General features: G+C 40.8%; 1 protein-coding gene across 1 annotated transcript; it reads left to right on the top strand.

Annotated features, from left to right (window-relative positions):
- Positions 1-6019: 6019 nt before the first annotated feature.
- Positions 6020-11917, top strand: CHMP4B (charged multivesicular body protein 4B; the record flags this gene model as incomplete). Its single annotated transcript, XM_009710612.1, has 4 exons — positions 6020-6197; positions 6952-7066; positions 7641-7767; positions 11093-11917. Coding segments are annotated over 4 exons (488 nt in total), but the record flags the coding sequence as incomplete, so codon positions are not given.
- Positions 11918-13586: the final 1669 nt, after the last annotated feature.

Here is a 13586-nt window from a genome sequence, read left to right as displayed (position 1 = left end):
AAAAACCCCCTGCTTTTTCCCCAGTGCATACTTTATGTATTCTGTGGAAAACTTTACTAAAATCCAAATGAGGTACAACTAAGTTTTGTTGTCTGCTGGTGTTTTTTTTTTTAGAGGATATTTTAAATGCATGCAATTCATAATGCATATTGGCTAAAACACGCACTGTGCCCGTTAATGATAAGGTACGGGTTGTAAAGGTTGTCTAAGATATGGAGTGTTTGTTGGCAGGTTCTTGTTGTCGTCTTGTGAAAACTAACTTCCCAGGTAACGATTAAATATTTTTGCTGCCATTGGGTCTATATTGGTTCATTAAGTGAAGGTTATCTTAAATGTTAAACTGTGGGTGGTTGTTTTTTTTTTTTTTTTAATAGTCCATTCAAAGTCTACCAACAGTTTTCTTGCATCAGTTTAATCCTTGGATGTTTAGCAGGAGGGTAATCTGTGAAGTTTGTTCTTACAAAGTGTCTTTTCCTAATGTGCAACCTGTGGGAGATTTGAGCTAAAAAAAAGGAAAGAAAAAAAAAGGAGGGGTGGTAGCAAGAAAAAAAAAAATCCCCTCCTAAACCAGCCCGTGATTTGAACTGGTGCTACTGGTTTTATACATAATAGGGATATTTCAAGAGTCAGTTAACACCTGGCGAAGGGCAAGCTGCTCTGGGAGGAGAAATTGGTGGTGTTATTGAGTGACTTCGCTGGAGGGTCACTTCTCAGGGAGGGAAGGCTGCTGGTGGGACCGTGAGTGCTGATCGGGGATACTGCCTGTCGTTTTTCTGCACCTGATCCTGGCATCCTTCATTGCAAGTCCCACGCGTAGGAGCTGGGGAGGTTTCTGAACGGAGCAGTTTCCTTCAGCTCTGTGCAAGAGTGGTGCCATGCTGAGTGATCCTGCGGGAGCTGCACCTTGGCCCGTACTCACCGCCTGTAGCACACTGGACTTACCAGCTACGCTTAAGTAATTATATCTCGTAATCGGGATCTTTCTGTGCTTTATTCTGTATAAAGGCAGATATTTCCATAAGAAATACACAGCCACAACATGGGGAGTGCAACCATCAGTCCTTACTTGTTTCGAGCCTCTGAGTATCAGGCAACTTTGCAGAAGCTGCTGAGAGAGTCTGGTCCAGCGATCTTGTAATCTTGTGTAACTTTTTACTTTAAGGTAAGGAAATTGTTGCACGGTTGGAAGACTTAGATCAGCCGTTTTTAGAAAAATGTGCTGGTGATTTCTTTAGCAACAGGCTCTGGGTCATGAGTGAGCTCTGGCTAGGCTAGAGAATAAATGCTTGAAACTTAATGTATGGTTACAGGTTCTGCTGAAGCAGTTCCACAGCAATTAAAGCTGGGTATTAAATTATGTTGCCTGTCTGTGTAATTACTATCTTGGAAGCAGTAAAGGCATAATTAGGGGTGTGGGTCCTGACGACTGCCTCTTCCACGGCTGCATAATGTGATAGCAGTCTTCGGGGAGAGCAAAGATGGGCCGTGTTACACTTTGGCTTCAAATGCACATCTGTTTCTTGCATGTATATAATACTAGAGAACATATTTGTAGGCTACTGTCTCTGTTTCATATTTATTTCAAATTCTGGAAACTGATTTTTTTTTTTTTTTTTGAGACAAAGAGCCAATGTCATTCCCTTCAGATTAAGTATTTAGCTTTGACTTCAGTGAAAACTTAATAAAAATGTATTACTTTGTCAGTACATAAGATTTCAGCAGGTATCTATGCAGATGGTAAAGATTCATTTGCAGGAAAAAAGTGGCACAACTGCTCATCAGTTTTCAGAAATCAGTGCTTAAATGGGAGAGTAGAGAGAAAATAGCTGTAGATGAGAACAGAATCACCTGCTTGGATCTATGCCTCTGTCGGGCATCACCACTCTGTAAAGTATGTAAAGTATGATAACAACATACGGAAAATTATTTGTGTTAATTAAGACTGTTCCTGGTCCAGCATTCCAAGGAGTCGTCTGTGGCTCTTCCCCCTTGCCTGTGCAGGGGTGGGCATCGCTCCCACTTTTGCCTCCAGATGGACCCTTACTCTATAAATTCCTTGTGAGCTCTGAGGTGTGGCTATTGATGTGGTGTGCTTGTCCAGAAATACCTGAAAATTGGGAAATCAGTCCTGAGAGATGGAAAACCAACTTACCTGTAATGGTCTTAAACAAACAAACATGGTTTTAAGTATTTCTCTGAAAGAAAATGCATTTTTATTACCTTTTTAAATAAAATTAGATGCAGAGAAATGGTCATTTATAGTGATATTTTTCTAGCAGAGAAGAGTACCAATTAGAAATGTCTGCACCAGATCCTAGCGATCTCCACCACCCTGTGTAGAGGGCAGGCATGGGAGAACACGGCACAGAGCATCCTTCTCCAAGTTGCATTTGTGTCCAGATGCGGGTGCCTGGGAGCATCTGTGAAAGGGACACGGTGAAAGGACTGTGCTGCAAATTGCAACGAGGAGAATCCTGAATGTAAAGTGCAAATCCTCATCTGTGGGGGGAGGAATATGGGAAATGAATTACCAAAACTTGCAGGATAAAATGAATGTGAGTGACCTAAATTAACTTGGTATTTTCTTAACTTCTCAGCTTAATAAAATCTTCTAGTTATAAACAAGGACTTTATGTTAAAAGATGGTTAAGCAAGGAAACACAGATGAAAATAAATTGCAGGAAGTTGTGTTCATCTAATTTGAAGCATTGAATACCTTGTTCTACATTCCTTTAGTGCTTCTAGCCGCAAAGAATTGCGATCTCTTGTGTAAGATTTTCTTCATTGCAGAAGCTCATTTGTCCCTTTGGTGTTAATCAACCTGTGCTAAATATTTATGCTGAACTGCCCAGACACAGAAGCTTTGTGCAAGGCCCTGTGTTTAGTGCTGGGCCTGCATATCAGTCCTTACTCCTTTTAGGCTACTGAAACAGTACCAGTCCGTCTTCATGTAGGTAGAGGTGGGCACTGTGGCCATGGGAAGCTTTGTCCTTGCATTGGCCTTATAGCATCATTATGGTTGGAAGAGACCCCAAAGATCATCAAGTCCAACCTTCTCCCCAACACAGAGAAGAGAAAATGTAAATATCCTCCTTGGCCACTCTTGGTCTGAAGGAGTTGGAAATGTTTCTAGAAAATACCACAAATCCATTTTAAGTTTTCAGTTGAAACAGGGCAAGTTTTAAAACGAGCATGTTTGTATTCGTGTTCGTAGGCAGGGTTCTGTGTGCCAGGCTTTTGACTGTAGCAGATCTGAGCGTGGTCGATGCTTGGCCGAGAGACCAGGAGTAACTGGACAGGTAGGAGTACTGCAGCCTGCACCCGGGTGGGAGACATGTACCATCTTCCAGGTCTTGCAGGGAGATCCCTGCTCAGTTCTGCAAGCTGGAATATTATGTACCATGCTTTTGTAAAAGCGGGAGCCTTGATCTATATGTACAAGTGAGAAATTAATCAAGGAAGGGATTTATAAAACAGAGTGAAGACTAGGGAGTGCAGTTCTGGTGCGCTGAACTGGTGTGTGTGGGAGCAGGAGGGATAGGGTTACCCACCAGTCCTGATAAAAACTACTGATCACAAGCTCTTTTGCAATGATGCTTGCAGCGTTTGGCGTCTGAGCAGCTTGTTTTAGAAGTACATAAACATGAAATGTAGATAAACTGTAGCTGTTCTCAGAGAAAGCTATAGTGACAAACTGTATGTAAATTGTAGTACTTTACTTGGGTTTGTGTAATGGTTATAAAATCTCTGGTTTTGCCAATAATTGTCCATGATGCACAAAATCCTCAATAAAGAATGTCCTATCACCGTCTGACACTTCCCCAGCATCTGTTGCTGTATAAACACAGCCTATGAACAGTTTTATCTTTCAAAGTAAGAAAACTTTATGTATCCTTAATTGAACCATTAGTGCAAAATTAACCAGACTAAATACACCAGTAATGTGTTGCTTATCACTTTATGATCTGGCATAAAGCTGGAATGTTTCAGATGATATTTGTGTTGTGCTTGATTGTGCAGAGCAAGCATTGTCCTGTTCCCATTCCTATCGAACAGGAATGGATGTTGGACTGGCCCCAAAATGGGGGAGAGATTTACTGGTTGTTGGAGTGAAAGTCAGTGAAGGGGCTTGTTTTGGATCTTTGACTTCTGTTGGAACAGTCGAGGTGACCTGTGCTTTTGTGTTTTTGATCGCTTCCATCAGTCTGTGCTACTTTGTATGCTTGGCAACCTTAGCTGTACCTTCACAGAGTACTTTTTTATTCTCTGATACATTAGTGTAATTTGAAAGTAATAAAATGCAGCGTATTCCTAACCAGTTGTAGAACTGAAGGTATATGTAGCACTTCTGGATACCAGGACGTTATCGTGAAGGACTGTCAGGCTTCTCAAGATGACATCTAACAAAATACGTGGGGTGCCTGCAGGCTTAATCCACTTGTAGGAGAGGAGCTACTTTGCACGTGTTGCAGGAGCATACTCATCAGGTCACAAAGTTATCATCCCTCTAGTAGGGGAGATAAGGCAAGCTGTCGGCTGTTAGGATTTCCTACTCCTTATTTTCTACTCCCCACCAGAAAATCTGCAAAGGTTTGAAGTAATGTCGTTTAGATATTCAAAGATTTAAAGCCTTTATTTGCCACCGTTCCTGGTGCATGTGACTGAGCTGATGGGAGGTCCAGGACATTGATTTTTAGCGGAGCTGATCCTGTATCATGTTAACTCTTTTCTGCTACGGGTCTCTCGGAGGTTACAGCACTGAAGAAATGAAGTGTGCGCTTGGCTGAGTTCAGAAACTGAGAGTAAGGCTGTAAGGACAGCAGCTTGTGTCCAAGCTGATTTTTTTAAAGTACACGGGTATATTGTATGACCAAGACAATCATGCACTGAACAAGTCTGTTCATATCGGGAGGGGAAGTAGAAATGCCATGAAGGGAGGCTGTGCTTATGTCTTACTCCATGTGATACTTGGTGTTTGTTCATCAGCCAGCAGTCCTCAGTGCTTGGTAAGTCTTGCCCACACTGCAGCTCCTACCAAAACTTTTAACCATGTACAGACAAGATGATCTGTAACTCTAGTTTGTGTTCACTGTCAGCGTTTGGGGAACAGAGGTGCGCCTGTTGTCTGTCCGGGTGCCTTGGGAAGAGCTAGGTGTTGACTGTTGTCACCCGTTGGATGCATAGCTGTCTGAGTGAAGTGGAGCTCAGCATTGCAGAAGGAGTTGGAGAAACCTAGCTATGCAGCGAGTTGAGTCAGTCCTCCCACACCAGGTGATCCCTGTGGGTGTGGAGCTCTGGGTTGATGCTGTCATGGGTGGGCTCCTCTTGCAGGCATTGTACAAGTGCTTACAAGCAGCAAATTGCTGAAACCAGTTTAAGTAATGGTATCTTATCAGTAGAGACTATTGTGTGGACAGTACCTTGTAGTAGGAGTAATACGAAACATGCACAAAGTTTATGTTATATTGTATATGTACAAATACCGTGTATTTCACAGCATTAAGTAGCAAAGCTGAAGAAACATTTGTCTTGCTTTGTGTTTGAATGAGCTGCTTCTCCCAGCAGCTGCATAGGAGTTCAGCTGGCTGGTAGGGACCTGTAGCAGCATCGTAACCTCATCTGAGAGGAGCTACAGCAACAACCGTGCCTTGATGTATTGGGGACAACGGTGAACAAAGATGTTTTTAAGTGGATCAGCCTGCATATTGAAGCCTGCCGTTTGTTGTAGCATAGTCTCTGGTCTGTGGTGTGTTATGAGTGACCTGACTACTGAATTGCTTTTGGCTTGCATCCTTCATGTGACAGGCAATGGATAGTAGGCATCTGGCCACCTTTAAACAATTTTGTTGAAGGAGGCGAACACAAGGGTTAGGCAACTTAGCTTATCTAGGAAGAAAAGTGGACAACAAATAACAGAATGTGCTAAATATTTCTCTGTACTGGGTGGCATTTGGTACAAAATGTGAATGGTTGTTTTGGGCATAAATCTCACAAGTCCTACCCTTTTTTTGTTGTTCAGCTGCTCTTCAGGCCCTAAAACGTAAGAAGAGGTATGAGAAGCAGCTTGCACAGATAGATGGCACGTTATCAACAATTGAATTTCAGAGAGAAGCCCTTGAGAATGCCAACACTAACACTGAAGTGCTTAAGAATATGGGTTTTGCTGCTAAAGCTATGAAAGCTGCTCATGACAACATGTAAGTTATTCCCTTCTGCATCTTTCCGTAGGACCTTTAGTTTGTCATTTGTTTGATCTGCTAAATGCCAGGTATTTCATAACCAAAGGTAGAGCTAGTGTAGCAAAATCTTCTTTTAAAAGGCTTGAACTTAAACTAAGGTACTAGATGCACTTTCACATTGAACAGAATATGCAAGTATTGATGCTTTCTCAGTTTGCCACCATTTTATATGACTCAAAGCCACTGCCTTTGCCCAAAGAAGGCCTAGCACCAGTATAGCCTAAAGCAAATGAGAGGGTGCACCAGCTGCAGATCCACCTAGTAGCAGCAAGAATTTTAAGCCTCAAGGGGAGACTTAAACTTCTTTCTGTGCAGTAGAGCTTGTGTCTGTAGCAATAATTAAAGGTAAACTGCATTATGGGAATGTTGTACTTGCTCCAAAAGCAAATATTGTAGATGTAATGCAATAATGCTGGATCAGGGAACAGAGCAAATTATTATTAATATCAGTAATGCAGAACAAAACCTCTTCATATGAAGTCTCTTTATGGAACTGCTGTGAGCTAAGCTTTTAGGGAAAAGTAAAAAATACATGCATAATTTTATTGAGACCAGAGGGATAAAATTCAGACTTGCATGCAAAGTCTGTTTTGGGAAAGGACCTTGTAAATGTCACCATGCTGTGGCATTTCTACAAAAACCAAGAAATACAGTCTTAAGTGTTGATTGGGAAAGTGCCTGATTATATTGAACTCTTTAATTTCTTTTACAGGGATATTGATAAAGTAGATGAATTAATGCAGGACATTGCCGAACAGCAAGAGCTGGCAGATGAGATTTCAACAGCCATCTCAAAGCCAGTAGGATTCGGGGAAGAATTTGATGAGGTATGCTTTAAATTTGCCTCTGTTTATATCATAGAGTCATTTAGGTTGGAAAAGACCCTTAAGATCGTTGAGTACAACTGTTAACTTAACACTACCAAGTGCACAACTAAACCATGTCCCTAAGTACCACATCTACATGTATTTTAAATACCTCCGGGCGTGCTGACTCATATGAGATTTTTCTTTTAAGGTCTGCATATTGCATGTGTCTGGCTGTACTACTAGGGTATAAAATCTCTCCTAGAACTTGTTACTAGCTGTTCCAACCAGTGCATACAGCAGCTGTGACCCTGACTTTATGCTGAGAATGGTCTGGATGGCCTGATCTGGGAGTGTTTAGGCTTAGATTTTTTTCTTCTCTTCACTGCTTTCTCCACCCTCCTCACCCTCTAAGAGATCATGTACAGCAATTCAGATGAAGAATCAGACTCCTTATCTCCTTGATTTGCTCCGATCCTGTGCATTTAAGCTGTTTTCTTTAATAATACAACTCGATAAATCTACTTGCTAATAAATATAACTTAACATTTCTTCCTTTCCCTGTGTCGTCCCCCCCTCCTTTAAAAAAACCTAGGATGAACTCATGGCAGAACTAGAGGAACTAGAACAAGAAGAACTAGACAAGAACTTGCTGGAAATAAGTGGTCCCGAGACAGTACCACTACCAAATGTGCCCTCAATATCCATACCCTCAAAGCCAGGTATGTATGGACCTTCAACAGAAACATCTTGGATTGTTAAAAAGTATGCTTGTTTAACTGCCAGATCCTCAGGTTTGAGAGATCTAGCTGCAGGCAACGCAGACGTTTTGCTTGAAACTGCTTCATGAATCACAAATTACATCTAGTACCGTTTCTCTGTAGGGGTAACCTGCCTTTCATAAGAACCACGAAAATTAAATAGCTAACCCAGGAACAGTTATTATCTATTCTGGCACTACCAGTTTATCTACAGCACGGATGACGCTTAGGGTAGAGTGGAGAAGTGGAGAAAGGCAGCCTTCTACCAGTTGCTGCTGGCCCAACAGGGAAGTAATCTTGACAAACATACCAAGGCTATAAAAGGGAGTGGAGAGTAAATCAGCTCTTGGAATTAGTCCCAGGCTGGTTCAGATTCCCACACTGAACCATGCTTCGTTGCTGCTGCGTTGTTTTTTAGTTTGATCCCTACCCTACTTTTCCAACTTTTGGGAGGAACTAACCTCAGAGTCCTCTCTTTGGGACAACTGTTGCCTCCTCTGAGGTTTCCACGTACTCACGCCAGACAGTACCAAACTTAGGGTCATTTCAGTTTTAGAGCACATATATCTAGGAAATTTTAGTTAGTGTGATGATTTTATGTGGAGAACAGGCAAGAAATGTTCGTATTTACACATGCAGTTCAAAGCTGCTGTTAAATCTGAACTGATCACTTTCATGAAGTATCACTTCTAGTTCATAGAAATATAGTTGTGTTGGAATACTTCTGGTGTGCATTAATGGGATAGGAAGCTGTACTAACCTGTTTTGCCGAGTCTGCCTTAATGTATTATGAATAAGTTGTAGACTTTGCCGCTCTATTTCATGTGCTTACTTAGGGGGAAAAAGGTCCAAAAATCTAGTGGATGAAAATAGTCCCAGTTGGTCAGTGTATCTATGATTATTTTGCTGTCTTTCCAAGCTTAAAAGGACCTGGGAAGCAGCAGACACTGCCAAACAACGTTCGGCTTTGGTGGCATGCTGTAAAGTTTGCTGCTTGTGCATTGTTGTTCTTTTATTTTGACATAATTGATTTTGTGTTTTTCTAGTTCTGTTTTGCTAGGCAGAATTTCTGACAAGTGTTGATGAGAGGGGAGTGAGTTATATCAAAATATCTTGTATCTGAGCCTATCTAGATTCAGATCCAACAGCAGGAGAAATAGATTAAATAAATGTGTGCGTTAGCTTTTTATTTCCTAGCTGGTTGAATGAGGTTTTTTCTCTAAATATTCTTTGGGTATGGACATCAAAACACACTGACTTGAACCCAAATATATTTTAGCATTATATTAGGTAGTAGTGACTGCGCAATAGTGAGAGGCATTGTAATTGTGCACATACTTAAGTGTAACTATACAGCATGAGACTTATGTAGACATAGCACTTACTAAAATAATAAAAGTAGTAAAATTTAGGAATGTTCTTGTAGTAAAAACTAAGAGTATAAAACTGTGTTTTATAGGATTTATGTTAAGCTACTTTTGGATGGAAATTAGAATGCCATTAACATATTTAAATGGCTACTTTTTATTTAAATAAAACCACTTCCAAGAGGAGCATTTAGGAAACCTTGGGATTCTGGGGGGGTGGTGGGTGGTGACTTTTTGTGGTTTGGTTTTGTTGGTTGTTTTTTTTTAACCTAAGTTGTTTTTCACTTAAAATTGACTTAATATACATTGAGATTAGAAGTTTTCTTCTGGTCATCATGGGTCAGACTTTCAAAGGGACTGCTTTACCTAACAACTCGGGTACATGCTTAATTGTCTTTTGGAAGTAAGTAATGTGTCTTCTGCGGTAGAGCCAACTCGTATTACCTCCATTTTATTCATTGAATGGAATATGATTGTGAGCTTTCCTGCTTTTCCAGTTCTCAGGAGCTGTCGAGATTTTGATCAAGTCTGAGAAATTTTTTGCTGTTGCCTGTCAGCTAAAATGATGTCAGAAGAAATTCAGGCAAAAGCCATTTTTGTTTAACGGAGACTGAAAGAGCTTAATGTAGAAAAACGAATTCCAAACTTGTACAAATGATAGGTCTTGAGTTTGACTTAAAGCTGACTCAGTTCTCTCTTACGTAAATGTTTCATTTGGAATGCACAAACCATTTTGAGTATGAGTTATTTGTCTCTTCCCCCCCCGCCCCCCTTAGAATCAAAAGCACTGTCTGAGGAAGTGACACCTATTTTTGGTATTTTCCAAAATTATTACAGCTATTTCTAGATTAAAAGCTTTTTGCGGAGTTAATGGTTTTCATCTCCAGAAACTGGACTTGTCATGTTATGACAAATAGCAGCATTTGCTCCCCTGGAAGGACCAAAAATGATAACAAGGCAGTGTGTAGCCTGCTGCTTAACGTCTACATCCAACCAGTTACTAGTGAGCGTGGATTGAAATACAATACTATTTTACAATTAATGTTGCTTGGTCAACAAGACCAATGGGGTGAGGTACCTTATGTTGATTTATTCTTTGCTCTGATGAAATGATCATGAAACTCTGAAAAAGTGTAAACTCTTCGATTCTGATTCAAATGTAATGATGATGATGATGGAGGGTAAAGATTCAGGTTCCTGTTGTTGTTCGGCATGTAGCATTGGAAAGAGATGTCTAAAGTTGAGGGATGAAGAGGAAGATGTGCAGTTGTTAGTGGCTCCAGATAGTGATAACAATAATGGAAGTGATTAGTTTGAGCCCTATAGCAGGAAGAACATACGCAGTGCTAGTTAGCTCTTCAACCCCTTGAAGAACTTGAACTGACACAAGAGTTGGAGATTGCCAAATTCTGTACCTGACTAGACCAAAACACAGTAGCCTCGTTTGTTGCACTTTGAGGACTTAATGATGGAGTAAGGAATTTATTTTTCGTGGAGGAGAGACTGTAATACTGGCGATGTCAGATGAATTTCTGTAAGAAACTGTATCCCTCTGAGAGGGGCTCAGAAGCTGAAGGCTCAGGGTCTGCTGTTTGGAGGTTTGGTGATTATGGAAAATGACAGACACTGCTGGTGCACACATCTTAACCTTCATTCACATTTGCATTCTTCTGTGTGAGCTATTGTCTTTTCCACTTGAAGTGGTAATATCAGAAAGTTTAGCCCCTGCTGTTTTTTTCAGAAGGGACCTTTTACTTCAATTCAAAAAGATCTTGTGTTTTTTTTTTTTTCCCTCTCTACTGATATTTGGTGCTTCATTTATTGGTTAGGTCAGTGGCACAGAGGCTTCTCTCCTGAAGGATTGGAGGCAGGGTTCTGTCAAGATTTCTGCTCATTTGTTTTCTTTTAATATTTTGCAGCCAAGAAGAAAGAGGAAGAAGAGGATGATGACATGAAAGAGCTGGAAGCTTGGGCGGGAACCATGTAACCACAGCAGTAACTGACTGGAAAAAGACTTTGATTACCTATTCTGGGTGCAAATGTGTTGTGTTGAGGAGAAAGCATAAGCAAAATGTCCTTATCTTTAATTTTAACCCAAAGCAGTGGGAACTGCATTGCTGTTTTCTGCATAGCATGGTCTGCACAAAGGAAAGAGAGGGGAGCAGGGGGAATTGCCTGCAGTTTATACGGTTGAATTTCTGTAAAAAGGTGTTCGCAAACTCAAACATTCGGCTTTTGGACTGTGCTACTGCCACTGCTGGATCTTCATCTTCAAAGTTTGGGCCATATTGAATTGAAATAAGCTGAAAAACACTCTGTAATTTTAAGTCAGTTTAAGTGTGTCTAGAAGTCTTGTAAGGCATTTTAAAAAAAAAAAAAAACAGGAAAAGTTGTAAGCCACCATCGGCTTCTTATTGTGTTTAGATGCAAGAATGCTTTAGGTTTTTAGTTCTTTGCAAGTTATATTTATATCCCTTGACTGATGTGTGGCCAGCCTTGTGTTTGTCACCGCAACGATGTAGTCACTGTTCCCATTTTAATTGGTGATAATGATTTGCAATTGACAGATGCTATCTTGGAAGTAGGGGAGATTTAAATTTCAGTTGTACATTTTTCTACACAGCACTACAATGTTTATTGCTTTTTTGTGATAATTGATAACTCATTCAGATACATGCACACAATTATTTTAATTAAGAAACTACTATGGATTGCACTGTATTAAATATCTTGATTAATTTTCATCTGTGGCTACTGTTGTCAATTCTTTGTGATGTTTAAGTAATCTGGCTAAAGCTTATGTGCAGTTTGGCCTCTTTCTACATGAGTGACATACACTCTTTTAAGCTAGCTGAACTTTGGTGGTATGACTGTAGCTTAGCTCTATAGATCTACATTCTTAGCTGAGCAAAATTGCTGGAGGGCTGCTATAGCTGTTTTCTTACTGTAATAATATTCTGGTCCACCATGTCAAAATGCCCACACCAAGGAGAAATCAAAACTGAATTAATAGTAGAAGCAACAGGTTTAGGGAGAGAGCTGGGAGCCTTGGCTTGATATGTGATTTTCTTTTTGTCATAGAAATTATGTCTGTTGTGCGCTGTGCTAACAAATGTATTTTAAAGCAGTAATATTATAGGAGTTATGGATGAGCATCTGAAATGCAGTGAAGCGTCTTAATAGAAGTGTTCAGGTGTAACTGGGAGAGGAAAAAGAAATCTCATAAGCACCGTTAATGCTTTTAAGGTTACTGATGTAGAAGCTCAGAAACTCTAAGTGACAGAGGCACCGCCTGGCAACCCAGCTGTTTCCTGGGTTATGTTTTCTTTCCTGTTCATTTAGCCAATTGCTTTAACTAGAGGAAGAACCTAGGCTGCAGAGCAAGAAGAAGATGCAATAGTCAGTGTGTGTCATGATTCCTGTTTACAGGACAGGAAATAAGGACAACCTTATTTCTTACAACCTATTTTTTCTTGATTATTTGAATAAATGATGGGGTGGTTTCTTAATCCTACAATTTATTAGTATGTCTGAGGAGCTTTCTGCTTTGAATATCACTGAATTCCTTGATATATTGCATAATATCAGTGAATAGCTAAAATGCTTAGAGTAAAACGTTTTTCTACCTCACTCAAGCTCATTCTGTGGACAGAACTTACCTGTAAAGAGCACCAAGATGTGATGTAGAAGGAAGCAGCTGTCAACGCTCAGCAACCTTTCTGAAGCTGTGTACTCAAGGCAGCCTAGTTCCTGCTAGGAAACTGTTCTCGATGAACTTGCCCTCCTCGGACAGCTTAATTTACAGCTGCATCAATGTTTTGTCATAGAGCTGCCGTTGTGTGTTAAAGGAGGCAAACAGAAAACTGGGATCCAGGTACTTTCAGCTTGTGGTTAATCCTTGTTTTTTCCTATAGGGAAGGTGAAAAGCATTGTCGATGTTGCATGCCTGTATGAGACTGACGCATTTGAAGCAGGGAAAAAATGGATTCGGGGCTGGTGGGCCTCATTACTGCTTTTTGCTTAGAACACTTTCAGCCTTTTACAGAAGGGGTGGCTGTTATCTCTGCTATGCAGGTGGAGAAACCAGGATATTGCATTTGTACTTTGACCCTAGGGAAGCACAACGCTTTCACCAGCAGTGGCAGGGAAGCATTTTGTATTTTTGCTGCATGTTTGCATTGAGGGGGGGGGTTAGGAAAGAGATCGCTGCGTGGTGGCTGCTCAAAGGCTCAGGATTTCACTCACCCCAAGTATCTGCTTTTGCACCTTTAGCACAGGGCGAATGTGCCAAGAGAACTTGCAGAAGCTGGGCCAGAGAGTCGCTGAGGTGACTTTGCTTTCGGTGTAGCTGATTATAAACCTCAGCAGACGTTGTGCCCTGGGGCTGGGGAGCACTTGTGTTGTACAACTTAT

The sequence above is a fragment of the Cariama cristata genome, unplaced genomic scaffold, assembly GCF_000690535.1.
Source record: "Cariama cristata isolate BGI_N322 unplaced genomic scaffold, ASM69053v1 scaffold2662, whole genome shotgun sequence".
NCBI lineage: Eukaryota > Metazoa > Chordata > Aves > Cariamiformes > Cariamidae > Cariama > Cariama cristata.
The sequence above is the reverse complement of the archived record's forward strand: the minus strand, read 5'-3'. Positions and strand labels throughout refer to the sequence as shown.